Raw genomic sequence first — 26405 nt, forward strand, 5'->3', positions numbered from 1 at the left:
GTATAGCTCTTTTACCAAAGCAGCGCATCATCCTAAAGCACCCTCCTCCAGGGCTGTACTGCGACTGTGATGATCATTGTGACCCACAGAAGGAACCAACCTTGTAGATGACCAACATTCACAAGGCCCTCTGCCAGGAATTAGATCCAGCAACCATGGATATGAAAGAGAGAGAGAGAGATCGAGAGAGAGGGAGAGGAAGAAATGTATCATCTATTCTTCCCTTTGTCACCAGTCCGTGTAGTAGGGAGAATATGCGCAGAGACTCAGATCTGGCCTCTGGCCTCTATTCTGCCACTACTTCGAGGGGAAGCTCAAGTTCCAGCTCCTTAAGGAAGTTCTCCCTGAGTACCCCAACCTACAGTAGCATCTCCTGCACTGAATCCACTACACTTAGATTCTCTGTTGTGTGATTTTAACATATCGCCCCTCTAGTTATTTCAACATTTTATGTCTTGTCTCTCCAAAAACACAGAGGCCAAGTTTAATATGTCCTTCAAACACTCGGAGATACAGAATGGTACTGCAAAGTAAATATGTCCTTGGACAAGACCTAAGGACAGAAACTGATCAATGGTGTTTAGTTATCTTCTGCTAAACATTTTTAAAGACTTTATTTGTTTGAAAGTCAGAGTGACAGAGTGAGAAATCTTTTATCAATTGTTCAGTCCCCAGATGGCTGTGACAGCTGGGACTGGGCCAGGCCAAAGCCAGGATCCAGGAACTACACCTGGATCTCCCACATGAGTGGCAGGAACACAAGGACTTGATTCATCATTCTGCACTTCCCAGGCACCCTAGCAGCAAGTGGGGTTCAAGTAGACACTCCAATATGGGATATAGGTGCCCCAAGCAGTGACTTAACCCACTGCACAACACCACCCACCCCTGCTTCTGCATTTTCTAAGGGAATGAGGGTGTGGGAGAATGGAGGCTCCAGTCATAGGGAATGTGTGAAGAAGAAAAGACATCAATATCCCTGGCACTGAGCCTCCACCTTGCCCCTTCGGAGCCAGAGCATCACATACAGACTCCTTGATCTCTTCAAGTGCGTTCCCTCAGCTCTGAAGTACCTGCCTGATGGTGCAATGTGGAGGAGCGGATGAGATAACAGACGGAAAATGCTTTGTGTGCAGGAACCCACTGTGCAATATTATTCCTTATTTCAAGTTCCAGTTTGATTTGGGTTATCAAAAAAATTTTCTTTCCTTAAACCAATGAAAGAAGGAAGAAATGATACTAATCACATTTTCCAGAATTGCTCCAGGTTATGGAAGAAGTTAGATCTCCCACATTTTGCTCTTATCTCAAACCAGCCCACCGGCAACATGCTACACACTTGAATCTTAGTCTGTTACATGAGTGTTGGATTCTGTAGCTCACAGAAACATTTTTATGCCTGTTGTCATACAAAAATCCCATGAAGTGGGCAATTGGCAGTGCAGAGATATGTATGCCCGTGTTGTTGATGAGCAAACTGAGACTCAGGGACGTCTGAAAAATGCCTGCCTGTCTCTCTAACAGGCCCGCAGTGCCTGCCTTCCTCCAGACTTGTCCTCTTTCCACAACGCCACATTTATTCTCCCATTCCCTTCTATTCGGACTGCTCTCCCATGATATTTTCAATTGCAAACACATTCACAGCTTGCTTCCGAGTCAAGGAGATCAGTTCCTCAGCATTGTCTCTGTAGAAGTAATGAAAACCTTCAAAACTCATATTCCATCCAATGCATAAGTCTTCACTATGTCATAGTAAATGGAAGCATTGTAAACCTGCTCTTTCTCTATATTTTTAGTCCCATAGCATACTGATTAAGAATTAGATGGACCCAAATCTAACACTTACTCTACTGTCAGATCAGAGCAACATTGAGAAGACTTGTTGAGCCCTGGTAAATCAGGGTTAACTACACCTAGCCCCCAGGATTGAGGTGAGGATGAAAGAAATAATGCACTTAGTCCCCTCTCTGACTCTCAAGATGAAAGCTGTTGGTATTTCAACCATTCCTGGCTATGTGAATTCAAGTGAGATTTATGTTTGAGTGACACGTGAAGGGCTAGCGTTTGGATCCCCAAGTGCTGTTGTGGCGTGACAGTATTCATGAGACCCCGTCTTGCTCTGACAGCAGCACCTTGATGATCCACGTGTGACCGGCATCACCTGAGGGCCAGTGTGAAAAGGACACTGCATTGAGGACATGCCAGAGCTGCTTTGCTGTCTCTCCTGCTAGAAGAGCCATTTCAATAATTTTTTCAGCATATTGCTAACCCCTTCGCCTCCAGGTAGAATGCTCTATGTGCATGCAAGGGATTTTGACATTTATTGCTTGTACTCTGAGGGAATGTGGTTCCCCTTTAACTGCATCTCCCAGCCCACTCCTGCTGGCAGAATGTTTTGGATGAGGCAGTGGAAGCAAAGGTGATACAAACCCCTGTGGTCGTGTTTTGTAATACTTCTCCCTGATTCTGAGCAGCTTCTTAAGACTGATGGCTGGGGGCCTAAGGTCTATAATCTGAGAGTTGACCAACATCCAAGGCACACATGTTAAAGGTGGAACGAACTACAGGAGATCAGAGCAGCTGTGCAAGGTGTAGTATCCTGGCTTTGGAATGAAGCAGTGGAGGCCTAGGAATTGTTTAAGGCCAGATGACCAAGATGAGCAGAGCTAGTGTCTGAAGTCTGACTTATCCAACTCCAAAGCCCTTATCTTGGACACTGCAGGTTAGAGCTTCTCAAATGCCACTTTGTTTGACAAGAGCCTTCTAGAAACAAGAAGTCTTAAGATAAAGGCAAACCTTTCCTGGTGGAGGTTCCTGTATTGTGGCAGGCCAGTTGGGAATGGTGTGTTCTTTTGAGAAAGAAAGACTCTGGGTGCTTCTCAACTCCCCTCCAAAGGGGCAGCTCTGTCCTCTGCCTCTGTGGAGGGGCTCCCTGTTGTTGAAAGGAGTCTGCTGGATGATCATGGTTATTATTAATAAACCCTAATAGCCAAAGAACAGGATTCTCCCCCACGAACAGGTCCAGGGGAAGACTCGGGGAGGCAACAGAGGAGGCAGCAGGCTCTGGGGAGGCCTGGCTGGGGGCACCATGAGGGATAGCTCGTGGGAGCCTAAAGCAATGTTGTCCAATAGGAAGGCCATGGGAGTCATGCCTGTCATTTTTTTTTTCCTAAGGGCCTACTTTTAAACATAAAAACAGGTGAAGTTAATTTTAATAGTATATTTGATTTAACCTGATATATCCAAAATACCATCATTTCAATGTATAAGCCATATTTTATGATATATAAATATCAAAATATTAATGTGATACATATTATATCATATTTAGATAATAACAATATTAAAATATTAATGAGCTGCTTTCCAGTTTTGTTTTTCGTGCTAAGTTTGGGCTAGCCACATTCAAATACTCAAAAGCAGGCACTTATGGTCAGTGGCTGCCCTACTGGACTACGCAGGACACAGAGCAAGAGTGACATTGCAGCCTCCCCATCCACCAATACTCACTCTTCCCCACCTCTGAGTTATGTTACTGCATCCACTTAACGCCTGGCATACTGGATATCTCCTTTTTTATAGTCTGAGCCTTGGCACACTGATAGTGGCTGGTCATAATAAGCCCCCACTATCTGTAGACTGAACCGAATCTATCCTTTCCTGCCATTTCTTTTTTTTTTTTTTTAAGATTTATTTGTTTCTTTGAAAGGCAGAGTTATAGAGAGGCAGAGAGAGAGAGAGAAAGAAAGAGAGAGAATCTTCCATCTGCTGGTTCACTCCCCAATTCGCCACAATGGCCACAGCTTGGCCAATCTGAAGCAAGGAGCCAGGAGTTTCGTCCAAGTCTTCAACATAAGTTCAAGGGCCTGAGGACTTGGACCATCTTCTACTGCTTTTCCAGACCATAGCTGAGAGCTGGATCGGAAGTGGAGCAGCCAGATCTCAAACCGGCACCCATATGGGATGCTGGCACTGCCAGCAGCGGCTTTACCCGCTACACCATAGAGCCGGCCCCCCTGCCATTTGCTCTTGACTCTCTCCCTGAGGAGGTAACTCTCAGCAGGTAGTAGTCCTTATGATATTTCATCATGGTTAGCCACTGTCTCCCTCTTTTTTTAAAAGAAGATTTGATATATTTGAAAGGCAGAGTTACAGAGAGAGACCAGGGCTGGGCCAGGTCAAAGTCAGGAGCTTTATCTGGGTCCTCCACAAGGGTACAGGGGTCCAAGTATTTGAGCCATCTTCTGCTGATTTTCCAGGTGTACTAGCAGGGAGCTGGATTAGAGGTGGAGCAGCCAGGACTCAAACCAGTACCCATGTGGGATGCCAGCATTGCAAGCAGCGGCTTAACCAGTTATGCCACAACACTGGCCCCCATTTCTCCCTCTTTAAACCATGAGCCCATTGGACACTATCTACCATATCCTGGCCATACTAGGTGCTCAATAAATGCTGTTTGAATAAAGGAACCTATATGTGCATAGAAAGCCACCTTCCCTTGCTGCCCTTGGCCTGCTCTTAGCTCACTCCTGACAGACATTTTCTTCCCAGTTCTCCTCATTTTGTCAGAACAGAAGATGAAGCTGGAAAGACAGGCTATATCCACAAAAGCAGGAACAGTGCCTGGTACATAGAACACTGCCAATAAATATGTCTTCTGCATATTTATGACCATGCTGCAGTCACTGGAAATAAGGAGGAAAAGAAGGAAACCAAAGAGCCCACCTCTCTTACAGAGAGTGCAGAGTTGCCCCTGAAGCCTTTGTAGAACATTCTGTTATTCCCTGGAGTCATCTTTCATGCAGGCTCACATCTCTAGCTCCTTCAGTCACTCCTCTGGTGATACGATTTCATAGTTTTCTGCCCAACATGGTCTCTCAGCTTTCGATGAATGATAATTTCTACACTATTCTGTACAAAATGATGGTTCTGTATCCTGCAGTGATAGCTTATGTATTGCTCTCTGTGAATGGCAGTTCATGCAGAGAGGCGTAATCAGGGCTATATTTCTGGTACCCAGAGTGATGCCTGATGCCACAGGTGAGGTTTGCCCGGTAGAAGGAATTCCGGAGTCTCTTCCTTCATTTCAGAGAATACATTCCTAGTCAGGAATGTCCCCAGTATCAGTCAGCCTTCTGTTTTTCAGTTTATTATTTTTATTTATTTGAAAGGCAGAGAGAGAGAGAGAGAGAGTGAACACACTTCCATTTGCTGGCTCATTGCCCACATGCCCGCAAAAGCCATTCTTGAGCCAAGATGAAGCCAGGAGCTGGGAACTCCATCCAGGTCTCCCTCATGGGTGGCAAGGACTCAAGTACTTGAGCCATCCTCTGCTGCCTCCCAGGGTGTGCATTAGTAGGGAGCTGGATTAGAAGCCAAAGTGGAACTCAATCCCATACATTATGATATAGGATGCAAGTGTCCCAAGTGGCAGCTAACCTGCTGCATGGAAATGCCTGCCCCTAGCTGCACTCCCTCACAGATACAGTAGAATATACCATCAGTCAACACACTGCCCCCATACGCAATGAGATCCTCAACATCCCTTCTAACACCATCACTCCCTACCGATGTACCCCAAGTCTGCCTCCCTGGCAGGAAAACCAAACATCATTCAGATGAAATACATTATGAAAGTGGTTAACAGGCTACCACTGTATCTGCAAATATTTTAATATAAATAAAGACCACCAAGTTGCTTGTTACTCCTTATGAAAGGGCAGTGTGCCTTGTACTCTTGCAAATGCTCTTAATCTTACCTATTTGTTTTGGTATTCATTGGATATGTTTTTGACATATTACATTTAATGACAATATTATTGGAGTTACAGTTTCTTGCATTTTAGGAAAGAATATTGTGCCTAGCATGATACGAAACTGACTGTAAAAAGCCAACCTAGAACACCCACATTTGACCCTTATTTTTGCCACTTTATGTGATCTTGGGGAAATTGACTAATCTCTCAGAATCTCAGTCTCATTAGCTAGTAAAGAATGATAATATCAATAGCAGAAAGGACACAGAAAATCTACAAAATGCACAGTTTAGGTAACAACTAATACAAATATTTTACAAATGTGAACATATAAAAAAAGATGTTTAAATCCTATAGGTATAAAACAGAGCTATGATCTTCAAAAGCAATTATACAGTAGATACTTTGAAGGTACTCATTAGCAGTGAGTGCATAGAAATAGGTACTGTCCTACTTTGATGATAGAAATATAAATTGTAACAATTTTCTTAGAGGATTATAAGAATTATGTATATAAATCCTTAAAATGTGCATACCTTTGACCTAGATGATTCCACTTACTGCTTTAAGCCTAGGAAAATATCACAAGAAAATTAAAATTCAGATACAAGGAGTTTCATCTCAACAATTTCATAATACTGAAAATTTGCATACAACCTCAATGTTTAATTGCATCTGCTAAAACTCATGTTCTAGAATGTTTAATAATGTGGAAAATATATATCAAATTAAGAAAAAGTATGTCATAATTCCAATTTGTAAAAAGAGTTCATTTGTGTGTTTATCTGTATGCATGCAAGTATTTGCTACATGTTAACCACAATTATCCATGGGTTCTAAATGTGCTTTAATTCTCTTGTGGTTCTATTTTTCAATTTTTCCATCAGATTTTTATTTTCTATTTTTATTTTATTTCAAAGATAGAGACAGACAGAGTTCCCATCCATTGGTTCACTCTCTAAATGTCCACAAGACCATGGCTGGGTCAGGCTGAAACCAGGAGCCCAGAACTGAATCCAAGTCTCCCATGTGGTGAGTGGTAGGACCTCAAGCACCTGCACCATCACCTGCTGGGTGTGCATTAGCAGGAAGCTAGAGTTGAGAGCAGAGCCAGGACTTGAACCAAGACACTCTGATATGCAGTGGGGGTATCCCATGTAGTTGTTTTTGTTTTTTTGTTTTTTTGACAGGCAGAGTTAGACAGTGAGAGAGAGAGACAGAGAGAAAGGTCTTCCTTTTTTCATTGGTTCACTCTCCAAATGGCTGCTATGGCAGGCGCGCTGCGCCGATCCGAAGCCAGGAGCCATGTGCTTCCTCCTCATCTTCCATGTGGGTGCAGGGCCCAAGCACGTGGGCCATCATCCAATGCCCTCCCGGGCCACAGCAGAGAGCTGGACTGGAAGAGGAGCAACCAGGACAGAACTGGCACCCCAACCGGGACTAGAACCCAGTGTGCTGGCGCCACAGGCAGAGGATTAGCTTAGTGAGCTGGGGCATCGGCCCCATGTAACTTCTTAACTGGTGCACCAAATGCTTACCTCATTTTTTTTTTATTTTTAAAATATGAATTTTAGGGGCTGGTGCAGTGGCATGGTAGGCTAAGCCTCCGCCTACGGCACCGGCATCTTATATTGGCACAGGTTTGTGTCCCAGCTGCCCCTCTTCTGATCCAGCTCTCTGCTACGGCCTGGGAAAGCAGTAGAAGATGGTGCAAGTGCTTGGGGCCCTGCACCCATGTGGGAGACCCGGAGGAGGCTTCTGGCTCCTGGCTTCAGATCAACTTAGCTTCCGCTATTGCAGCCATTTGAGCAGTGAACCAACGGATGTAAGATCTTTTTCTCTGTCTCTTCCTCTATCTATAAAAAAATTACTTTTATTTATTTGAAATGGAAAGGGAGAGAGAAAGAATCTACCTATCATATGCTGGTTTACTCCCCAAATGCCTGTAACACCAGGGCTAGGCCAGGTTGGAGCCAGGAGCCAGGAACCCCATAGGAATCTCCCACATGGGTGTCAGGAACTCACTTGAACCATTACATGCTGCCTCTCAGGGTGTGCATTAGCAGGAAGGCTGATAGGATATGGAGGCAAGACTTGATCTCAATCACACCACTAATATGGGATGTAGAGGTCCCAAGTGGCAGCTTAACTCGCTGCACCGCAACACCTGACGGCCCCCATTGTTTTGTAAAACCTAGAATAAGAATGCCTCTATGTTTCTTATAAAAATGCAGTGAGCATCCAAAGTATAGTATGCATGTGGAGATGTATTACTTTAGTACTGTCTATGAATACATTTATTTTATAGATATTATGTTCATGTAGATTTTGATTTCTCTAATACTTTCTCCTTTTTATCCAGCCTTCTTTCCCCTTCCTGCTTTCCATCAACCCCCTTTTCATTCCTTCCCTTTCTGCTCTCTCCTTTCTCTCTAGGCTCTACCTTAGTCCTGCTCATGTGCCCAAGGGGCATTGCTCAGCTGCCACTAGGATTAAGAGTCAAGCCGTTTGCTATCCCTGATCTGAAGCTCAGTTGATCCAAACTGAGCAAGAAGTGAACAAGTTTCTTGCATTTCCTTCCAGACCCGTAGTAGCCTTGACACACATCCTGGACTAATCAAAACTGTGTGAAATGTACGTCCATCAGTTCAGAGTTGAGCTTGTGTCACATAGGACCAAATTACCAACTTCTCAAAACCTGCTGGGGGTGCGGGTGGGGGGTGTCCTTCTACATCCCAAGTGCTGGATGCCTGTGCCTTCCAACACTCCTCAAAAATAGCTTTGTCAAACAAAGCCTGAACACTACAGGTTTCATGACATTTCATAACCACGAGCATATGATTTGCAGTTCATATTGAGTAACGATGTAAGAAATCTGCCAAGAAAGCTCCAAATACCATTTCCAGCACTGGTTCATAACCAGTTACAGCTGCCATGCCGCAGAATGTGAATACAATAGACTACCATATTCCATGGTTCTCTCGCTTGCAAAGTTTGTATTGAGTTACTGGGAGTCATTCTGATGGGGAAGTCACTCTCCTGGAAAGCATTTAAGATGAATAAAGCTGAGGGTTTAATGTTCTAATGAAAAAATTTGTCAATATTTAAATCAAACGTGTGAACACTAAGCGTTTCTACATATGTTTGCTGCAGAGGCTGCAAGGCTGTTTTTGGCTTTCCAGATGCAAATAAAGTAGATAGATGCACTGTTAAACTTTCGAACAATGACAAAGAAAAACAGGGGTAATTGCTTCACTCAAAGCCTGCCAAGAGATTAATTGCCTAAGAGATATATTTGATGCAGCGTTCAGAAACTGCAGAATCTATGGGAGTGCCTTGCTTTCACTAGGAGAAAACATATGTCACCTCTCACCAAAGATGTTTATGTCTTTTCACAAACCTGTCTTTTTTTCAGCCTAAAAACATTCCAACTGGAAATGACTACAAAGTCAGGAGTTGATAGGTTAGGGGTGTTTAGTAATGCTTAAAATAATAGCTTCATGGAGTCAGATATGATTCTGTATAGTATTGTGCCCTACACAATAGCAGCCTGGCCCACTGGGATTGTGTAGTCTTTTCATTTCTGCTTAGAGCAATCAGTGGGAGGGGGTGGGGAGCAGTGGGTCTTGCCTTTGACTGCCAGCTCTGAGAACAGATTTGGGGCTGCAGGGCTCATGGGGAGCTGGCTAAGTGCACCTAAAGTGATAGGAATTGAGCAGCCTTGTTCCACCTTTGGGATTATAGTCTGGCAAGGTCTTGCTGGAGTCTAGAGGACGTCTATGCAGCCATAACTGAGAAGCATAGAGTGCAGATCCATGAACCTTCATTGCATGCCTTCTACAAACCAGGCTGCGTGTTCTAGGCTCTGGGGTGAGATTGGGGATGGATTGTGACTACCAAGGAAAATAAGAACAGCTGCTGCCTTTCAGAATCATTCTGCCTGGGAAAGGAACACGCTTCTAACAAGTAATCGTAGTGGATGAAGTCAGCGCAGGATGCTAGAGAGCGCATGTCTTCTCCTGGACAGATCTGGGGGTTCTAGGAAAGTCTTTTTTTTTGGGGGGGGGGGGTTTCTAGGAAAGTCTTTTAAAGGAGACTTTAGTGAACTGAAACTGACGGATGAAGGAGAATGAGCCAGGTGAAGGAAGGCAGGAATGGATTTCCTGGCAGGAAACAGCCAAGTCACAGAAGTCTGTGATGGCACAGTACGATGGAGAGCTACAAGATGTGCTTTAGTGCCAGGGCCTGGAGGCCAAGGGCAATGGTAGGAGGCTGGGCTGAAGACATGGATGGGGCCTGTCAATCAGGGACCTGTGATTGTTGCCAGTGGGCTTTATGCAGTGAAGAGGCATTGGGGGTTGTAGGAAAGAGATGATCTACCTGCCAGGGCTCAACAACCAGGATAAATGCCTGCCCCCAGAAACTTCTTCTTTTATTCCCAGTTCTGAGCTTCAATATACCTGTGAATTGGACATATGAAAAGAGCGAGGGAAGGAGGAAGAGATGGGGGAGCAGAGGCTGTATGTGCCCCACTTCAGTTTATCCCCCTAGACTATAAACAAAGATAATGTCACTGGCATCTGAACACTGAGGATCTGAGGCCGCCCTGTCCTCTGCTCTGACTATCCCACCATAGTTAAAGGCCCCTCTGATCCACCCTAGTCCTCATTTCTCCTAAAGAGCCCACTGGCTTTCACAGCTCCAGCTGAGACTAACAGGCATTGCTTGTTCTCTTACAGTGTTCCCATTCAGTGCATCACAGATCCATTATTTTTTTTTAACTTTTATTTAATGAATATAGATTTCCAAAGTACAGCTTATGGATTACAATGGCTTCCCCCTCCCATAACTTCCCTCCCACCCGCAACCCTCCCCTTTCCCGCTCCCTCTCCCCTTCCATTCACATCAAGATTCATTTTCAATTCTCTTTATATACAGAAGATCAATTTAGTATATATTAAGTAAAGATTTCAACAGTTTGTACCCACATAGAAACACAAAGTGAAACATACTGTTTGAGTACTAGTTATAGCATTAAATCACAATGTATAGCACATTAAGGACAGAGATCCCACATGAGGAGCAAGTGCACAGCGACTCCTGTTGTTGACTCAACTAATTGACACTCTAGTTTATGGCACCAGTAACCACCCTAGGCTCCAGTCATGAGTTGCCAAGGCTATGGAAGCCTTCCAAGTTCGCCGACTCTGATCATATTTAGACAAGGTCATAGTCAAAGTGGAAGTTCTCTCCTCCCTTCAGAGAAAGGCACCTCCTTCTTTTTTTTTTTTTTTTGTTTTTTTTTTTTTGTTTTTTTTTTGTTTTTTTTTTTTTTTGTTAAGAGAAAGAGTTTATTGGAGAACACCCAACAGACCGGAAAGCTGATTCCAGCCAAGACTGGGAGAAAAGTCACTCATCTTTTGTAGGTAGAGGGGTTTGTCTGTAGAGAAATTCTGAACAATCATACAACATTAAGTGGGGGAGAGGACCATCAGTACACACAGGTTAGGAGTAGAGCCATTGGAGGTAGAGTAGAGGTTATGATTACAAAGGAATGAGGCCCAAGTGCGCTAGACAGGGTCTAGAACAAAGGACAGAGTCATTATTAGAGGAGCTAAGAAAGGTGCTGTCTAAGCTACAATTAAGTTTTCTGATTGAGATGCAAATAGAACCTGACAGAAGGGGCTTGATAATAATCTGGTGGGCTTCAGGCCTTGTAAGTTAAGGGGCCCAGACCTATCTATCTCTTCACATTGGGTACATCTTAAGGGAGGTGTGAACCTCCTAGAGGAAGGCACTCTGTTGACTTTCATTACTTGGCTGGCCTGGGAGGAGAGCTGGCCAGGTAAAGGCAGGGGGCATCTCTAACAAGAAATTTACAGTTCTGCCTGCAATGTAGCTGACCCTACTTGGCCATACCCTCAGCTGCGGTGGTCACTTTGGAAGTTGGGCTGAGTGAAGGGCTTTTCAGCTTAGAGCCAATAAGATCTGTGGCTCTGACCTGGGCATCCTTCGACTCCAGGGCAGGTCCATTTCCAGTGATCCAACTCTTGGCAGAGCTGCCAGGGCTCTTCACAAGCTGACTTCTGCTGAAGCCCAGGCTTACCACATTGAAAGCCACTTAATTTTGATATGAACTTCTGCTTCTACAATGTTTCAAATTGTCAGATACTATGTTTGTTGTGAGCACCTCTGTATAATTTGGGGGGGAGGGTGGTAGGAGTCATTGATGGTGGACCAGGCATTCAGCTCAACATTGGTTGGATGGGGTCTGGAAATCTTTCATCAGCGCCATCAGCCCAAGGAATGGGAAACAAAGCAGGGATTGGGTTTCACCCCCACTGCCGAATAGTAAGATGAAATTAAACCCTCTCCTAACAAGTCCCTAAATTCCATTTATTACTCTCTCCACAAAACCTCCTCTTTTTTCATTCCATGGCCAAGGGCATAAAAGAAATGAGAAGAAAATCAAAGCAATCTTAGTAATATTTGCGGGAGAAAATCTACCCAGATTGGTATGTGTGAATTCCATGTTATTCTAAAGTCCTGGTATTCTCTATGGGCAAATGGAGGGCAAGTTCAAATGCCTGATATTTGGAGAACTGCCCAAGCACATCCAAAAGCTTCTAACGAGAACTTGGGGGCTCTGAGTCTCACCTATGCATTCCCAGCTTCAGCCTAACCTTAGGGGCAGATTAGGCTTTTTACAGGAGGAAAAGTAAAAACATCCAAGGCATTCTTAGGAGATGCAAGACCACCCTCCCATGAAAACCTCAGTCCATTGAAGACAGCAAAAAAGTCACTCATTCTTTTTATTAGCGATCTTTCATCCTCTTACAAATACTGTACTAGTGGCAATCCTATCATTTCAAATGTGGAATTAAATAGGAATAAAACATATTACATACACAGTTTTCCCTCAAATTGCATTTGTGAGATACAAGCCTGGGTAGTTCTGCCCTCTTTCCAAATGAAACACAACCCTTGTGTTTCCAAACATCACGTGGAAGCAAATCAATACCTTCCCATTTCTAAACTGGACACAAAAAACTATTATGCACTGCTCTGAAAACTATGACAGAACGTTATTCATCTGTTTGTTTTAATGGTTCATAGCCAAGGAAAAAAGTTTAAATTTTTATTTAATTCTTTTAAGCAAAAAAAAGTGGTGTGAGACAGAGAAGCTCTTTTCAGTTAAGGGAATAAATGTTAATAAGCACATCAGTGTCCAGGACTGGGAATTCACACGTGCCATCTGACAGTCACCGCCAGATTGCTTCTGCCTACAGAGGTTTCCAGTACAAGAGAAGGGGTGCTTGCATTAGCTGGGTTCCCAGCCTTGCAGATTTAAGTCTTCTTGAGGAGTCATGGCTCTCTGGGTTGACATACGTTGATTGGCTCACTTTGACCTTAAGGTCAAGTGTGTTAGCACATTGCACTCTTTGGTGCCCACTTTGAGATTAGTATTTAGAAAGCAGAATTGGTGCAGTAACTCCAGGACCCCATATTTCACCTGTAAGCCCTTGACTGCAGCCAAGTCTGCTTCTGGGACCCCCAATGCCCCCTCTTCTGCAACATTCACCCGCCCTACCTGACTCTGCTCTGCTCTTGCCATGTCTCTGCCCCTACCTGTCCATAGATCCCTTCTCCGAGGGTTCTCACTCCCAGGTGTGCAGTTCAAGCTGGTAGGACTGAAATTAAACACCTTCTTCCGGGTGGCAATTAACCGAGGATGCTTCCAGACTCAACATCTTCACCAGAAGAGAGGGGAGATATTTTTGGAGAGGTGTAACCTTACAGAGCACAGAGATTTATAATCTGTTTTTGAAGTGACTATGTCTCCAGTCTTCCATCGACTTTGGAACAATTCCGCATCCTTTTATTGGATGCCTAATTTTATCACATAGTCTCCTTTTTTAATGAAAAGACAGGGCTTAATTTCACCTGAAGAGATCGAATTGCACTTCAGCAGGGAGAAGGCTCCCTGAGAAGTGGGAACTGTCACACACAGCCTGCGGTTACGAGTGCTGTTTTATGGCTGTGCTTTTAACCAGATTGGCTAATAAGTGGCTTGGTTTCCAAACTTTAAAAAGGGATACTTACCCATTTATGGCTGTGATGGTCTTCTGGGAGGGCACCAGTTCGTTATTTTTGCCCAGGCAAAGAGAAATTACTGCCTGCACTTTGCTGAAGTTCTCACCCGTGCACACCTAGGGACACCACCTCTCTCTAAGCTGTGTGCCGGCTTCCCCACAAGGAAAGGGCACAGGCATCTTGATGCGGTTTCATCTCTGTGCCTCTGAGCAGGATCTAGAAGTGGGACTGCAGGGTGAACACAAAAGTGTTGGGTTACTTAATTCACTCCAGTCCGTGCTCATGAAGCCGCCACAGTGTGGCCTGGCAGAGCCACTCTCCCTGACATTCCATTGGAAGAGCCTGAGAATCAGAACAAAGAAACCTACTGATGCTGCATAAATTGCCAATGCATATATCAGATCAGTCTGCTTGGAAGCAACCCACAAAGCTGCCCCCAGAATCTTGCCCCGACTCTGAGGCTTGAATTGCAACTGTTGGCCCTCTCCCAAGGGCCTTCCACTTTGGCCCTTGTGTAGAAATGAGGTTTTTCCAAGTTGAGGCGAAATTCACGTAACATAAAAGTAATCTTTTTAATGTGAATAACTCAGCAGTAGTTGTGCATTCAAATGTTGTACAACGACTATCTCTGTAGTTAAACATGTCCTCATCATCCCAAAATGAATTTCCATGCCCATTAAGCAATTACTTCCCATTCCTCCCTTCCCCCACCCCTGGCAACCACCAATCTGCTTCTTGTCTCTGCAGACTTACCTATTCTGAATATCTCATAGAAATGGAATCATATGGTACATGACCTTTTGTGCCCAGCTTATTTCACTTAACATAATGTTTTTGAGGTCCTTTCTTCCTTTTTGTTAAAGACTTATTTGTTTGAAAGGCTGAGTTACAAAGAAAGAGACAGAGAGAGAGAGAGAGAGAGAGAGAGAGAGAGAGATCGATCTTCCATCCACTGGTTCACTCCCCAAATTGCCATAGTAGCCATAACTGGGCCATCCCAAAGCCAGGAGCCAGAAGCTTCTTCTGGGTCTCCCATGTGAGTGCAGGGGACCAAGGACTTGGGCCCTCTTCCACTGCTTTTCCAGGTTCATTAGCAGGGAGCTGGATCCAAAGTGGAGCAGCCAGGACTCAAAAACCTGCAGTCATATGGAATGCTGGTGCTGCAGACAGCAGCTTAACCCTCTGTGTCACAGCGCCAGCCCCTTTCCTCCCTTTTTTATGGATGAACAAGCTTCCATCACACATACCTGCCACATTTTGTCTATCTGTGCATCCATCTGTGAGTGACTCGGGAGTTATCTCTCCCTTTGGCTATTGTGCATAGTGTAGCTGTGAACATGGACTGCAAGTATTTGCTGGAGTACCTGTTTTCAATTCTTTGGTTTCAGGGAGCTTCTGCAAATAGCAGACTATCTCTGTCCTCATTCTCTGCCACTAAGGAAAGGCATGCACTGTAACTGGCTTTATTACCCCGAAAGGGAACTTTTGGGGGTCAAATGCCTTAGCAAGAATCACTTGTGCTGATGAAGTCTGTTGGTCTGCCCATGCCCTTGATGATTCTGATGAGGAAGAAAATGGTTTCCAGTTTGGAGGGAGTTTCTGCTACAGAGAAGTATCCACAGTGGTGGGCTAGCCTAGGATGGTCTGCACGTGTCTTTCCATCTTTCCCTTCTGCCCATCAGCTGGTGGCAAGGCGAGCACTGAACAGATAAATGCCGTATGAAATCAGAGATCTGGAGGAATGGCTTCATCAAGGCCCTGGAAGTAGGGGGAGTGAGTGACCTTCCTGGGAGAGTTAGGAGCATCCAGACCTTGAAGATGAGAGGGCAAGCAAATAAATGGATAAAAGGGGGCTGCATTTGACACAGCAACAAAGACACTGCTTGGGATGCCCTTGTCCCACAATGCAGTATGTAAGTTGGATTCCTGGCTCTGGCTCCCAATTCCAGCTTCCTACTAACATGCAACCTGGGAGGCAGCGGTGATGGCTCCAGATCCCTGCCACCCACATGGGAGACCCAGATGGAGTTCCAGCTTCCTGGCTTCAGCCTGGCTCAGCCCTAGCTGTTGGGAGCATTTGAGAAGAGAACCAGCAGATGGGAGCTCTCTATCCTTCTCTTTCTTCTCTCCCTCTCAAGTAAAATGAAAATAAACAAATAAAATTGCTTTCACAAGATGGCAGGGCACTCGCAAGGTGAAGAAGAGGGCGAAGGGCATTTCAGGCCTCAGGAAGAACATAGGCCAAGCCGTGGAAGCATCTGCATGCTATTTGGAGACCACCAAGGTCATGAGCATGGTGGGACTCAACAGGTTCATGGGCTTGTCAGGCAGGGAATGAAGCTGGAAAAATCAGCAAGTGCTCCACGACGCTACCACAGAGAAGTGTTTCCTGTCTTTGCTTTCTGTGGTTCCTGGGTGGCTCTGAGCATCAGATCAGCACCCTGCATGGGCTGCTGGCCCGGGGGAGCAGGGAGCCCCTGGAGACGGCAGGCAGTCCATACTTGCCTTTCCTGCCATCCCATGACAGCAAATCTGGAAGGTGGGAGCTGAATCACCTTCATGAGAAACATGAGTTTCCAACACAAAGCCCCCCCGCACCCTGACATCCCAGCGAGGTAGCCGGCACGCACTCAGGGCCAGCCGCCGTGATGAATGGCCCAATCCCGTGTGCCCTTTCACAATGTCCTTTTCTTCTCCATAGAATGCAGCCCCGGGCACGCTCATCACCAGTGCCCTTGCACTTTCGCTGCTGTGCTGCTTCATGTTTTTAATTTACTGAGCGTGGGGCGAGGCAGGAAGACATCCATGATGAAAGAAGTGTGAGATGGAAAAAAGCACAAAGCTGATGAATGCGGGGGGTGGGAGGGAGCATTTGTTCCCCTGCAGCCAAAGACAGCGGCTGGGGGAGGGAGGGGAATGGAAAGGAGTGAAAGGTGATTGTGACTTCAGGATTAACAGAAAACCTTTTTGCCACCCAGTATACACCAGCACTGCCTCCCGGAAAAAAGCTCCAGGAGCAGTGTCAAAACTTCCATCACCAGGCGAGGGCATTGTGGCTCAGCAGGTGGGGACACCCCCATTCTACCCTGGCTGCTCCATGTCTGATCCAGCTCCCTGCTAATGCATCTGGGAAGGCAGGAGATGAAGGCCCAAGTTGGGCCTCTGCCACCCACATAGGAGACCCAGATGGAGTTCCTGGGTCCAGTCTCCAGCTTGATCCCATCCTGGATGTTGCAGGCATTTGGGGAGTGAACCATTGGATAAGAGATCTCTGTGTATGTGTGTCTCTGCCTCTCTATTTCTTTCTCTCTCTCTTTGATATTCTCTTTGATATTCTCATCTGTAAAATGAGAACAATCACATCTCCACCTTCTTTACAAGATTGTTGTTGGGGCTGGCACTGTGGTATAACTGGAAAAGCTGCCACCTGCAGCACCAGCATCCCATATGGTTCTGGTTCATGACCAGGCTGCTCCACTTCTGATCCAGCTCTCTGCTATTGTGCCTGGGAAAGCAGCAGAAGATGGTTCAAGTGCTTGGGCCCCTACACCCACATTTGAGACCCAGAAGAAACTCCTGGATCCTGGCTTCAGCCTGGCCTAGCCCCAGCCATTGCAGCCATTTGGGGAGTGAACCAGCGGATGGGAGACCTCTCTTTCTCTCTCTCTCTCTCTCTCTCTCCATCTCTCCATCTCTATCTCTGTAACTCTACCTTTCCAATAAATAAATAAATTTTAAAAATTGTTGTCAGAATTAAATGACTTCATGTCTATCTTATAAAGTATATGAAACTTTTTGTAGTTCTATGAAGAATGTTGCTAGAATTTTGATTAGGGTCACATTGAATCCATGAATGACTTTGGGTAGTAGGAACATTTGGATGGTGTTAATTCTTCAAATCTATGAACATGGAAGATTTTTCCGTGTGTCTTTTTCTATTTCTTTCATTGATCTTTTCTAATTTTCACTGTAGAGATCTTTCACATCCTTGGTTAAATTTATCCCAAGGTATTTAAATTTTTTTGTTGCTGTGGGGTTGATCTTAAAAGTTCTTTCTCTGCCAGAATGCTGTTGTTGTATAAATATACTATTGATTTCCATATGTTGATTTTATATCCTGCACCTTTGCCAAATTCTCTTAGGAGTTCTAACAGTCTCTTAATGGAGTCTTTAGCTCCTCTATATAGAGGACCATGTGATCTGCAAACACAGATAGTTTGACTTCCTCCTTTCCAATTTATATCCTCTTGATTTCTTTTCCCTGCCTAATGGCTCTGGCTCAAACATTGCTTGGTGTGGGATAAAGACTCATTATCAAGTCTCTCATCTATCATAAGACTGATTTAATTGAGCAGTATTGAAAAGCACAACACAGTTACAGATCTAAGAAAGCAGAGCAAGGGATTGAGCTTGAAATGTCTGTTTAAATCCTAGCCCTGCCCCTCCTTGGCTTTGTGAATTAGAGTGAGTTACTCACCTCTCCAGAAGTGCCAGCTCTTGCTCCCTAAAATAAGGATAAGAAGAGCTCATCGGGGGTGCACCTGGCACAGCACGAGTGCAGAGAGGCAGACACTTAGGGCATGTTTGTTTTACTTTGTTCTGTGGTTCTAGGTTGTTGGTTTGATTAAAAAAAAATTAAAAATCAAAGCATAAATACCTAAGCCTTGACCCCAGAGAGTATGGTTTCCTAGGTCCGAGGTGGGGCTTGGACACTGGTGTTTTCACGGTGTCCTGAAGAGATGCTCGATGAGAAGGACTCCCAGCAGATGACATTACCGTACTGCTCCATGTTGTTTGTATCTGTCCCCAAGGAGAGTGGCCAGAGTTGCGGGAATTCGGGCATGGCAGAAAAGTCAGTACACCTGCAGTTCTAAGCCCTTGATAAGAAATGGGCAACTGAGGAACTGCATTCCATATAGTCCAGGGGGAAAAAAAGGTACTCAAAGAGTCTTTTTTAAGGGTCTCCAACTGGAAAGGTGGTAAGAAGTTTAGCCTAAGCCTCACACATAAAATATGGGAACTCCCAGTAGGTTGGGGATTTATATCTGGGGTAATTCCAGGGTTTTGTCCTCCCAAGAGATATAAATTGAGGTCTTGCGAGTTTAATGTGGAGGAGGAAGGAGTGTTCTCATAATGACACCTTAAAATTCCAGGGGTCTGCTAATGCCTCGGGATAGAAAATCATCATCTGAAATAGCAATGGGGTGGCGTGGGGGTGCATGCTCGTCTCTGTACTTAGGTTTCCACGATCAAGGCGAGGTCATCGAGAACCTTCTTTCTCCCCATAGGTTTATGGTATTAGTTACCCAATAAAAGTTGGGTTAATTTTACAACCCAAGTAAAATTTAAGCCAAAAAGGCTTCAGCATTGCTCCAGGATTTATGAAAGTAAACATGTGGAGTGCTTGCAGGATTGTGCAACATTAAAATTTCAATGTCTTTATGTCAGGTATATGATATATTCATTTGTATGTGTACTGAAAGGTTAAGATCTTAAGAGCTTTGCAGTACAAACCATTTTTGGGGGCTAACCCAAAATACTGCCCCACCTCCACCTCCCATGACTGCCTGGGTGAATGGGGAGAGGGGCGCCACAGAACGTTAGCGTGCTCTCAGATAGTTTCATTCACTTGGTTTGCTGCTATCTCAAGCGTTCTAGTCTCTTGCACTGAACCCCCAAGTGGGGAAGTCCAGCACCGTGGCATTGACCATAGCCCACTTAACAAAGCAAGAGCTTAGTGAATCTCTTTCAAATACATGTCCTCCTTGGTAATTGTAAATGCTTTCATGATAATCATACAGTAGCTTGTGATTTCGAAATCTTGTACATGGTCTGATGGGATTGTCATGACTTCCACCCGCAGTGGAGAGTAGCCAATCCATTGTGATCTCCATCTGGGAGATAAAACCATGGCTCAGACTGCACAGACAGCTTGCCTAAGGATGCCCGCCTCTTAGACCCAGGAAGACACTTTGTTCTTCTGCCTTTTGCTCTGAGTTATTTTAGCCTAGCAGAAACCAAAGAGGAGAAAGGATATTTTGTTGAGATGATGTATTGATTGCAGCCTGGTGAGCAGAGGAGGCGCATCTGGGGGAGAGGTCGAGGCATAAACCTGGGCAGCAGCCTTGGCTGCAGCTGTGGTCTGCCTTTGCAAACCAGCTGGATGCTCCGTCCTCTGGGGCATGGGGGTGTCCTCTGTCCTCTCAAGGTGAACCTGCCTCCAAGGTGAGCCTCGTCTCCAGTCTGATCGCTTGCCACTATGTAACTACTTGTGTCACTTTCTGTTATCCCTTCATCTTCATGGTAACAGCCTACCCACCCAGCACTCCCACCCCAGCCCTCCATTTTTGAAGTAAGACTATGTTGTAAAATTTTCAAACGTTAGGGAAGCATGAAAGCAAGAGTTCCCCTGACATTTTCTCTAGATTGCCTTGGGTCCAGTGACTCATTTGAGATTCTCCAGTCCATGGTTTGTCCCCGGCCCCCTCCTTCAGAGTGAGAGCGTCTGAGGCAGGGAGGAGACTCCCAGCAGAGCTGTTCTCTGGTTTCTTTCCAGCTGCACCTAGCTCCGTGCCCTGTGGGTCCCCCTAATTGACATGTCACTTGGAGTGGGTCTTGTGGCTCATGCACCCACGCCTTTGTAGCAAATGAAGCAGAAATAATCTGTGCTTAAAAAACAAAAAACTGTAGAACATGTGCCCAGACTCCCAACTCTTTTCTCTTAGAACGACATCAGCTTTCAGCCCACCACCAGCTGCGAAAATAAAAGCATTTTCTCCCATAGTTCAGGATGATTTTTGTGCTTCGGGATGATTTTCTAGAGATGTAGGAAACTTGACCAACGTGACCAACAGATGTTTTAAGTGATGTTGGAAGAACAGAGCGGAAAGCCTGGCTCCTTCGCTGGGTCTTTCAGATACTGTGCGCGACTGCGCCCCCTAGTGACTATGGAGGCATCGCGCAGGTAGAGCTCCCCGAGCGTATGTGGCGCATCAGCTAACGGTCATGCTTTGTTTCTAGAGACGAGTACGAAGAAGATGGGTTCTGCCAGCCATACAGAGGCATAGCGTGTGCAAGATTTATTGGCAACCGCACCGTCTACATGGAGTCTTTGCACATGCAAGGAGAAATAGAAAATCAGATCACGGGTAGGTAACACCAATGAAATGATTTTTGTCCCTTGAATTACTCTTTCTCTCACCAAAAGGTTTATCAAGCTCCTTTCTTGACTAAGGATGAGGCTAGGTGTGGGGGGCGGGAGGAGGAACATAAAGAGGCATCAGACATGATCTCTGTGCTCTGGAATCTACATTAAAATAATTTATTGCAAGTTGCTCTGAGAGGAAAAGGAAGCTTTGAGGAGTCTCACATTCATTCTAACACTCAATAAATATTAGTGAGTGCTTTCAGCACACCAAGAACTGAGCTGGGTGCCGGGGATACGAGGGTGTCCAGGTAGCTCTCTGCCCTCACACAGCTTATGGTTGGGAAGAAAGCAACATGATGTGGACGGGAAGGGACTGCATGTGGAGTCCGGAGCGCTGGACGCTAATCCCAGAGCCATGGTCGGAGTGGGGGACCCTGCTCACTCTCCATGAAAATCGCCATCTGCGAGACGAGTGAGGAAACAGATGACCACAGGTCTCCTCTTGCCACAGCTTCCACCGCCAGACCCTTCGCTTTTCTTCCTTGGAAGGCTCCTCTGATGGAGATGAACAGTGAAGCACTGTCTGGCACACGTGACAGACAGTGGTGTAAGTCACCTTGTGCAGTTTTGCACACCTAGTTCTGGTGGCTACAGCAGCCTCGTGGCCCTTTCGTCACAGTGGCTGGTATACCTACGACGTAGCAAATAAAAGCACAGGGTAACGAGTTGCATATGAATTTCAGAAAACGAATAACATTTTAGGATACATATGTCCTGAATGTTTATCTGAAATGCAAATGTAACTGTGGTCTTATAGTTTATCTGTCAAGCCCAGGATTGGAGAGGCAGAAACAAACTCGAGGCCAGAACACAGAACAGAAAAGGTCCAGAAATGACAAGAATGCTTCAAAGGTTTGTGGAAACTGGAATTAAAAGATAAATTTATTTTGTTACCAAAAAATTTGGAATCTATGCCTAGTTGTTCCATAACAAGCATTCTCCATGTACGTTTTCAGTACCCCCAGTATGCATGGAGTTTAAAACATGTTTGCACCAAAATAAACAACTGTTCATTCCATTTTTCCATGAACTTTGCAACGTTCTCCTGCCATGTCCTATGAGGAATTTGAAGGGACTGCGAGGAGGCTGGGGGTGGGGGTGGGGGGGGCTCTTTCACCAGGAGAAGCAGCCACAGGCACGTGTGGTTGCCACTGGCTAAAGTCTTCAAGCTTTCAAGAGGAAGAGGATTCTAAAATTCAGAACAGAAGTCAGAGTGATGGGGAGGAGAAGGCACATTTTGACCTAATATAAGAATTCTAGCATAAACTAAGTAATCACAAAAATACATAGCAGCTCTGATATATTCAGTAATATACTCTTGGAGATTGTCAGTGGGCATGATCTTATAGGAAAATATTATGATTTTTTAAAATCTATTTAACATTTTAACCCAGCATTTCCCAAATTTGTTTGGCTGCGTAGTCATAGTTTCTTGAACAGGATTAAAGTTCCGAGGAACCTACTTTGGGAAGCAGAGTATCAGTGATGTCACAGGCCGCCTTGTGAGCTCCCGTCCGCTGAGGTGTCCCAGGCTGCCCTGTGGCGGTTTTGTTCACGGAGACCCTACTAGATATGAAGCTAAGCTAAAGAGCCACCCAGAGTCTGTGATACACGCTGGAACAATTGAAGCATGCTCTTGGAGAATTTGCAAGGGAGTTGCCTTACTTTCAGAAGATGGGCTTAGAGTATCCAAGCCACAAAGAAATTGAGCACGTTAACCCAAATCCATGCAGCAGCTCTCGCCATCTGGTAAGACAGAACTAAATCCCGCGCCCAGACCCAGCCGCCGCACAGAGCAAGTTCTGCCCTGGAGCTGTCATGTTTTAGAAGCCTCACAAAACTAATAAAACATACCGGATGAAGCACAAAGTTCTATTACTTTGTAGTAAAAAATGAAAAATAGATTGTACTTTAACCCAATTAATTCTTTTTATTAGGAAATGGTACATATGTAATTTCATCCTTTTTTTGTTGTTGTTTGTTTTAGCTTTGTAGTCAAAAGGATTTTTTTTTTTTTCCAAGCCAGCGAAAGGAAGCTGCGTAGACATCTGAAATGAATCTCCTTCTCCGGGCGTTGTGTTTCAGCACGGCAGATTCCAGCCCCGTGTGTGTTTAGATCTGGTCTCTGTTGACTAGATAACCGGGGAAGATAAACCCTGGCCTCCCGGAGTTAATAATCATGTTTGTTTTTCAGCTGCCTTCACCATGATCGGCACCTCCAGTCACTTGTCGGATAAGTGCTCTCAGTTCGCCATTCCCTCCCTGTGCCACTACGCCTTCCCCTACTGTGACGAGACCTCCGCTGTCCCAAAGCCGCGTGACCTGTGTCGCGATGAGTGTGAAATCCTGGAGAACGTCCTGTGTCAGACGGAGTACATCTTTGCAAGGTCCAATCCCATGATTCTCATGAGGCTCAAGCTGCCCAACTGTGAAGATCTCCCCCAGCCCGAAAGCCCGGAAGCTGCCAGCTGCATCCGGATTGGAATCCCTATGGCAGATCCTATAAATAAAAGTAAGCAGTAGCCCCCGAACTTCTGTGCTGCCCCCAGGGCCGGCATCCCTGGGGCACAGTGCCGAACTGGACTGGACCTTGACCTGCAGCCATTATTCACGTTAGTAGACTACTTTCTAGTGGGTTAGCTACTGTGCATGAGCGTTTGATAGGAGATCAGATACCAGCACCTTCAGGAAGCTTCATGAAGACAATAATTTGAAGATATAGGGGCCAGGTGCTCAGTAGCATAAACATAGAATTAACTAGCCATTGACATAGCGTTTCCATTCCTGGGGTAGAATAAAATAAAAATAGGATAAAAAATAGATAGAATAAAAAAATAATTGAAAACAGTGTCTGGATAAAAGCCCAGTAGAGAATGTTTGTAACAGCAGTGTTCATGGTAGCCAAAGGTGGAAGTGATGCAAATGTCTGTCTGAACAAGTGGATAAACAAGTGTGGCATATCCACACAGTAAAATATTACTTGTCCATAAAAAGGACTAAATACAGATGCATGCTACAACCTGGATGAAACTTGAAAACATACTAAGGAGCCAGATGTTTTTATATGAAAACATTTCTATTTGTATGAAAAAAAAATCCAGAGTAGGTAATCCATAGAGATAGAAAGTAGAGGGCCGGGTGCGGTGGTATAATAGGTTAAGCCACAGCCTGCAGTACCAGCTCCTGTCCCAGCTGCTCCACTTCTGATCCAGCTCTCTACTAATGTGCCTGGGAAAGCAGTAGAAGATGGCCCAAGTGCTTGGGCCCCTGCACCCACGTGGAGAGAGCCGGAAGAATCTTCTGGCCCCTGGCTTTCACCTGGTCCAGCCCCAGCCATTGCGGCCATTTGGGGAGTGAACCAGCAGATGGAAGACCTCTCTCTCTCTCTCTCTCTCTCTAACTCTGCCTTTCAAATAAATAAAATAAATCTTAAAAAAAAAAAAAAAAAAAGGAAAGTAGATGGGTGGTTGCTAGGGACAGGGGCCAGAGGTAGTGGGAAATAGCAGATTAATGGATGAGGGGTTTCCTTTTGGCGTGATGTAAGTATTCTGGAACCAAACAGTGGTGATGATTACACAACCTTGATAATGGACTAAATGCGCCAGTGATAAATTTCATGGTAAATGTATCGCACCACAAGTTGAAATAAATGTATATGGAGGCCTGCAGCTGTCCTCTACCCTCTTATCACCACCAAGCAAAACATTTCCTTTCCATCTAGAATTAAATTCCCTGGGAATTTTTTTGTTTCCTTTTGGTACTTAATACTGGTTTATTAGTTTAAAAAAACCAATGCACCTTAAACACTTAGAACCATACTTAGCAGATAGTAAGATCTCAAGATCATGATTATGACTGTTTTAGCGTTACCTCTCCAGATTCCAATTCCTTTCAATTCAGTAGGTCCTTCAGTGCTTCCAAGTTACAGCCCCTGTGATCACCTAGGAGGGCCAACTTCATAGCACCTGTTTCTCTAGAGTGGCTACTTCATCCCACAGAGATAGGCCTAAGGCCTCGTAGAATCCAGAATGCACTGCCCTCGATAAGCATTTTCTGTGAATTACCAACTAGATTCGTTATCACATGATTCACGTCTAAGGCCATCAATCAGAAGAAAGGGAAAATTTGGCTTGAACCTTCCTTGAACCCTTCATTAGGAAATTACTCCTGTGCCCCCAGCCCCCGCCCCAGTTCTGATTTCTTCTGTGTTCAGTATTGAAAATGCTTGTGGAAGACTGGTTTTATCCCTGAAGCATGAGCTCTAAATCCTCCCAGGAATGTGACTGCAAGGCAGGCCCTGGGTCCCAGCCCAGCAAGCAGGAAGACTGCCCTGCGTGGCCCCTGACCGGCGGGAAGCCTTGGTCACGAGGTTAATTGCATTCTCCTCCCTCCACCCCCAACTGCTGGCTGCGAGGTCCCGCATCTCATCTGTTCCTTTCTAATGGTTGGCCTTTTCGTCTGTGTTTTTTCAGATCACAAGTGCTATAACAGCACAGGTGTGGACTACCGGGGGACCGTCAGTGTGACGAAATCAGGGCGCCAGTGCCAGCCCTGGAATTCCCAGTACCCCCACACGCACACCTTCACTGCTCTCCGCTTCCCAGAGCTGAATGGAGGCCATTCCTACTGCCGCAACCCAGGGAACCAGAAAGAAGCTCCCTGGTGCTTCACCTTGGATGAAAACTTCAAGTCTGACCTGTGTGACATCCCAGCATGTGGTAAATAGAAGTCATTGCTCCTAATGGTTTCAATCACCTTTAAGATCTCCTTCCCAGTTCACTTAGGACAATCCTTGAAAGGGGGCCCAAGGAGATTGATAGTGCGCATCTGATCTCAAGCTGTTCCTAGGGCAGATAAGCCTTGCATTTCTACATAAAACACCTGTGGGGCACCAGAACCCATTCAAGGCCTGAGCTGCTCTTGTGCCTGCAGCCATTTCACTAGTAGTGAATGAAACAGGGACCCAGCTCTTCAGAGACACAGTTGAGACAGCTTATCACAATCATTTCTACAGAAAAAGGTGGTGCTCCTCATGGTCCAAGTGCAAGGGTACCTTTTGAGCATAATAGGTAATTTGGAAGCAGAAAATGTGTCCTCATGTACACCCACAGGCAGAGTGAAACTACAGCCACGACTCAGTCATCCAGGGCAAACTGTGGATAGGCTGTGTTCTTCGTCCCAACCATTGATCAGAAGAGCAGCAGCCAGCACAGGAACCAGTGCCCATGTTGGATGCCCGTGCTGCAGACAGAGACTCGGCCATTACCCCACAGCACCAGCCCCAGCAACTATTATTTGAGAACCCACTATGCAGTATGGAAATTAAAAGAAAAACCTTTGGTTCATGA

General features: G+C 45.3%; 1 protein-coding gene across 1 annotated transcript in view; it reads left to right on the plus strand.

The window, feature by feature from the left end:
• ROR1 (receptor tyrosine kinase like orphan receptor 1) overlaps positions 1-26405 on the plus strand; it is a 475658-nt gene that overhangs the window by 411478 nt on the left and 37775 nt on the right. The window contains exons 7-9 of the mRNA XM_062190090.1: positions 20871-20998; positions 23252-23569; positions 25530-25775. Coding sequence (XP_062046074.1) covers positions 20871-20998; positions 23252-23569; positions 25530-25775 — 692 coding nt within the window. The remainder of the gene's footprint in view (positions 1-20870; positions 20999-23251; positions 23570-25529; positions 25776-26405) is intronic.

This window comes from Lepus europaeus, chromosome 5 (assembly GCF_033115175.1).
Source record: "Lepus europaeus isolate LE1 chromosome 5, mLepTim1.pri, whole genome shotgun sequence".
Lineage (NCBI taxonomy): Eukaryota > Metazoa > Chordata > Mammalia > Lagomorpha > Leporidae > Lepus > Lepus europaeus.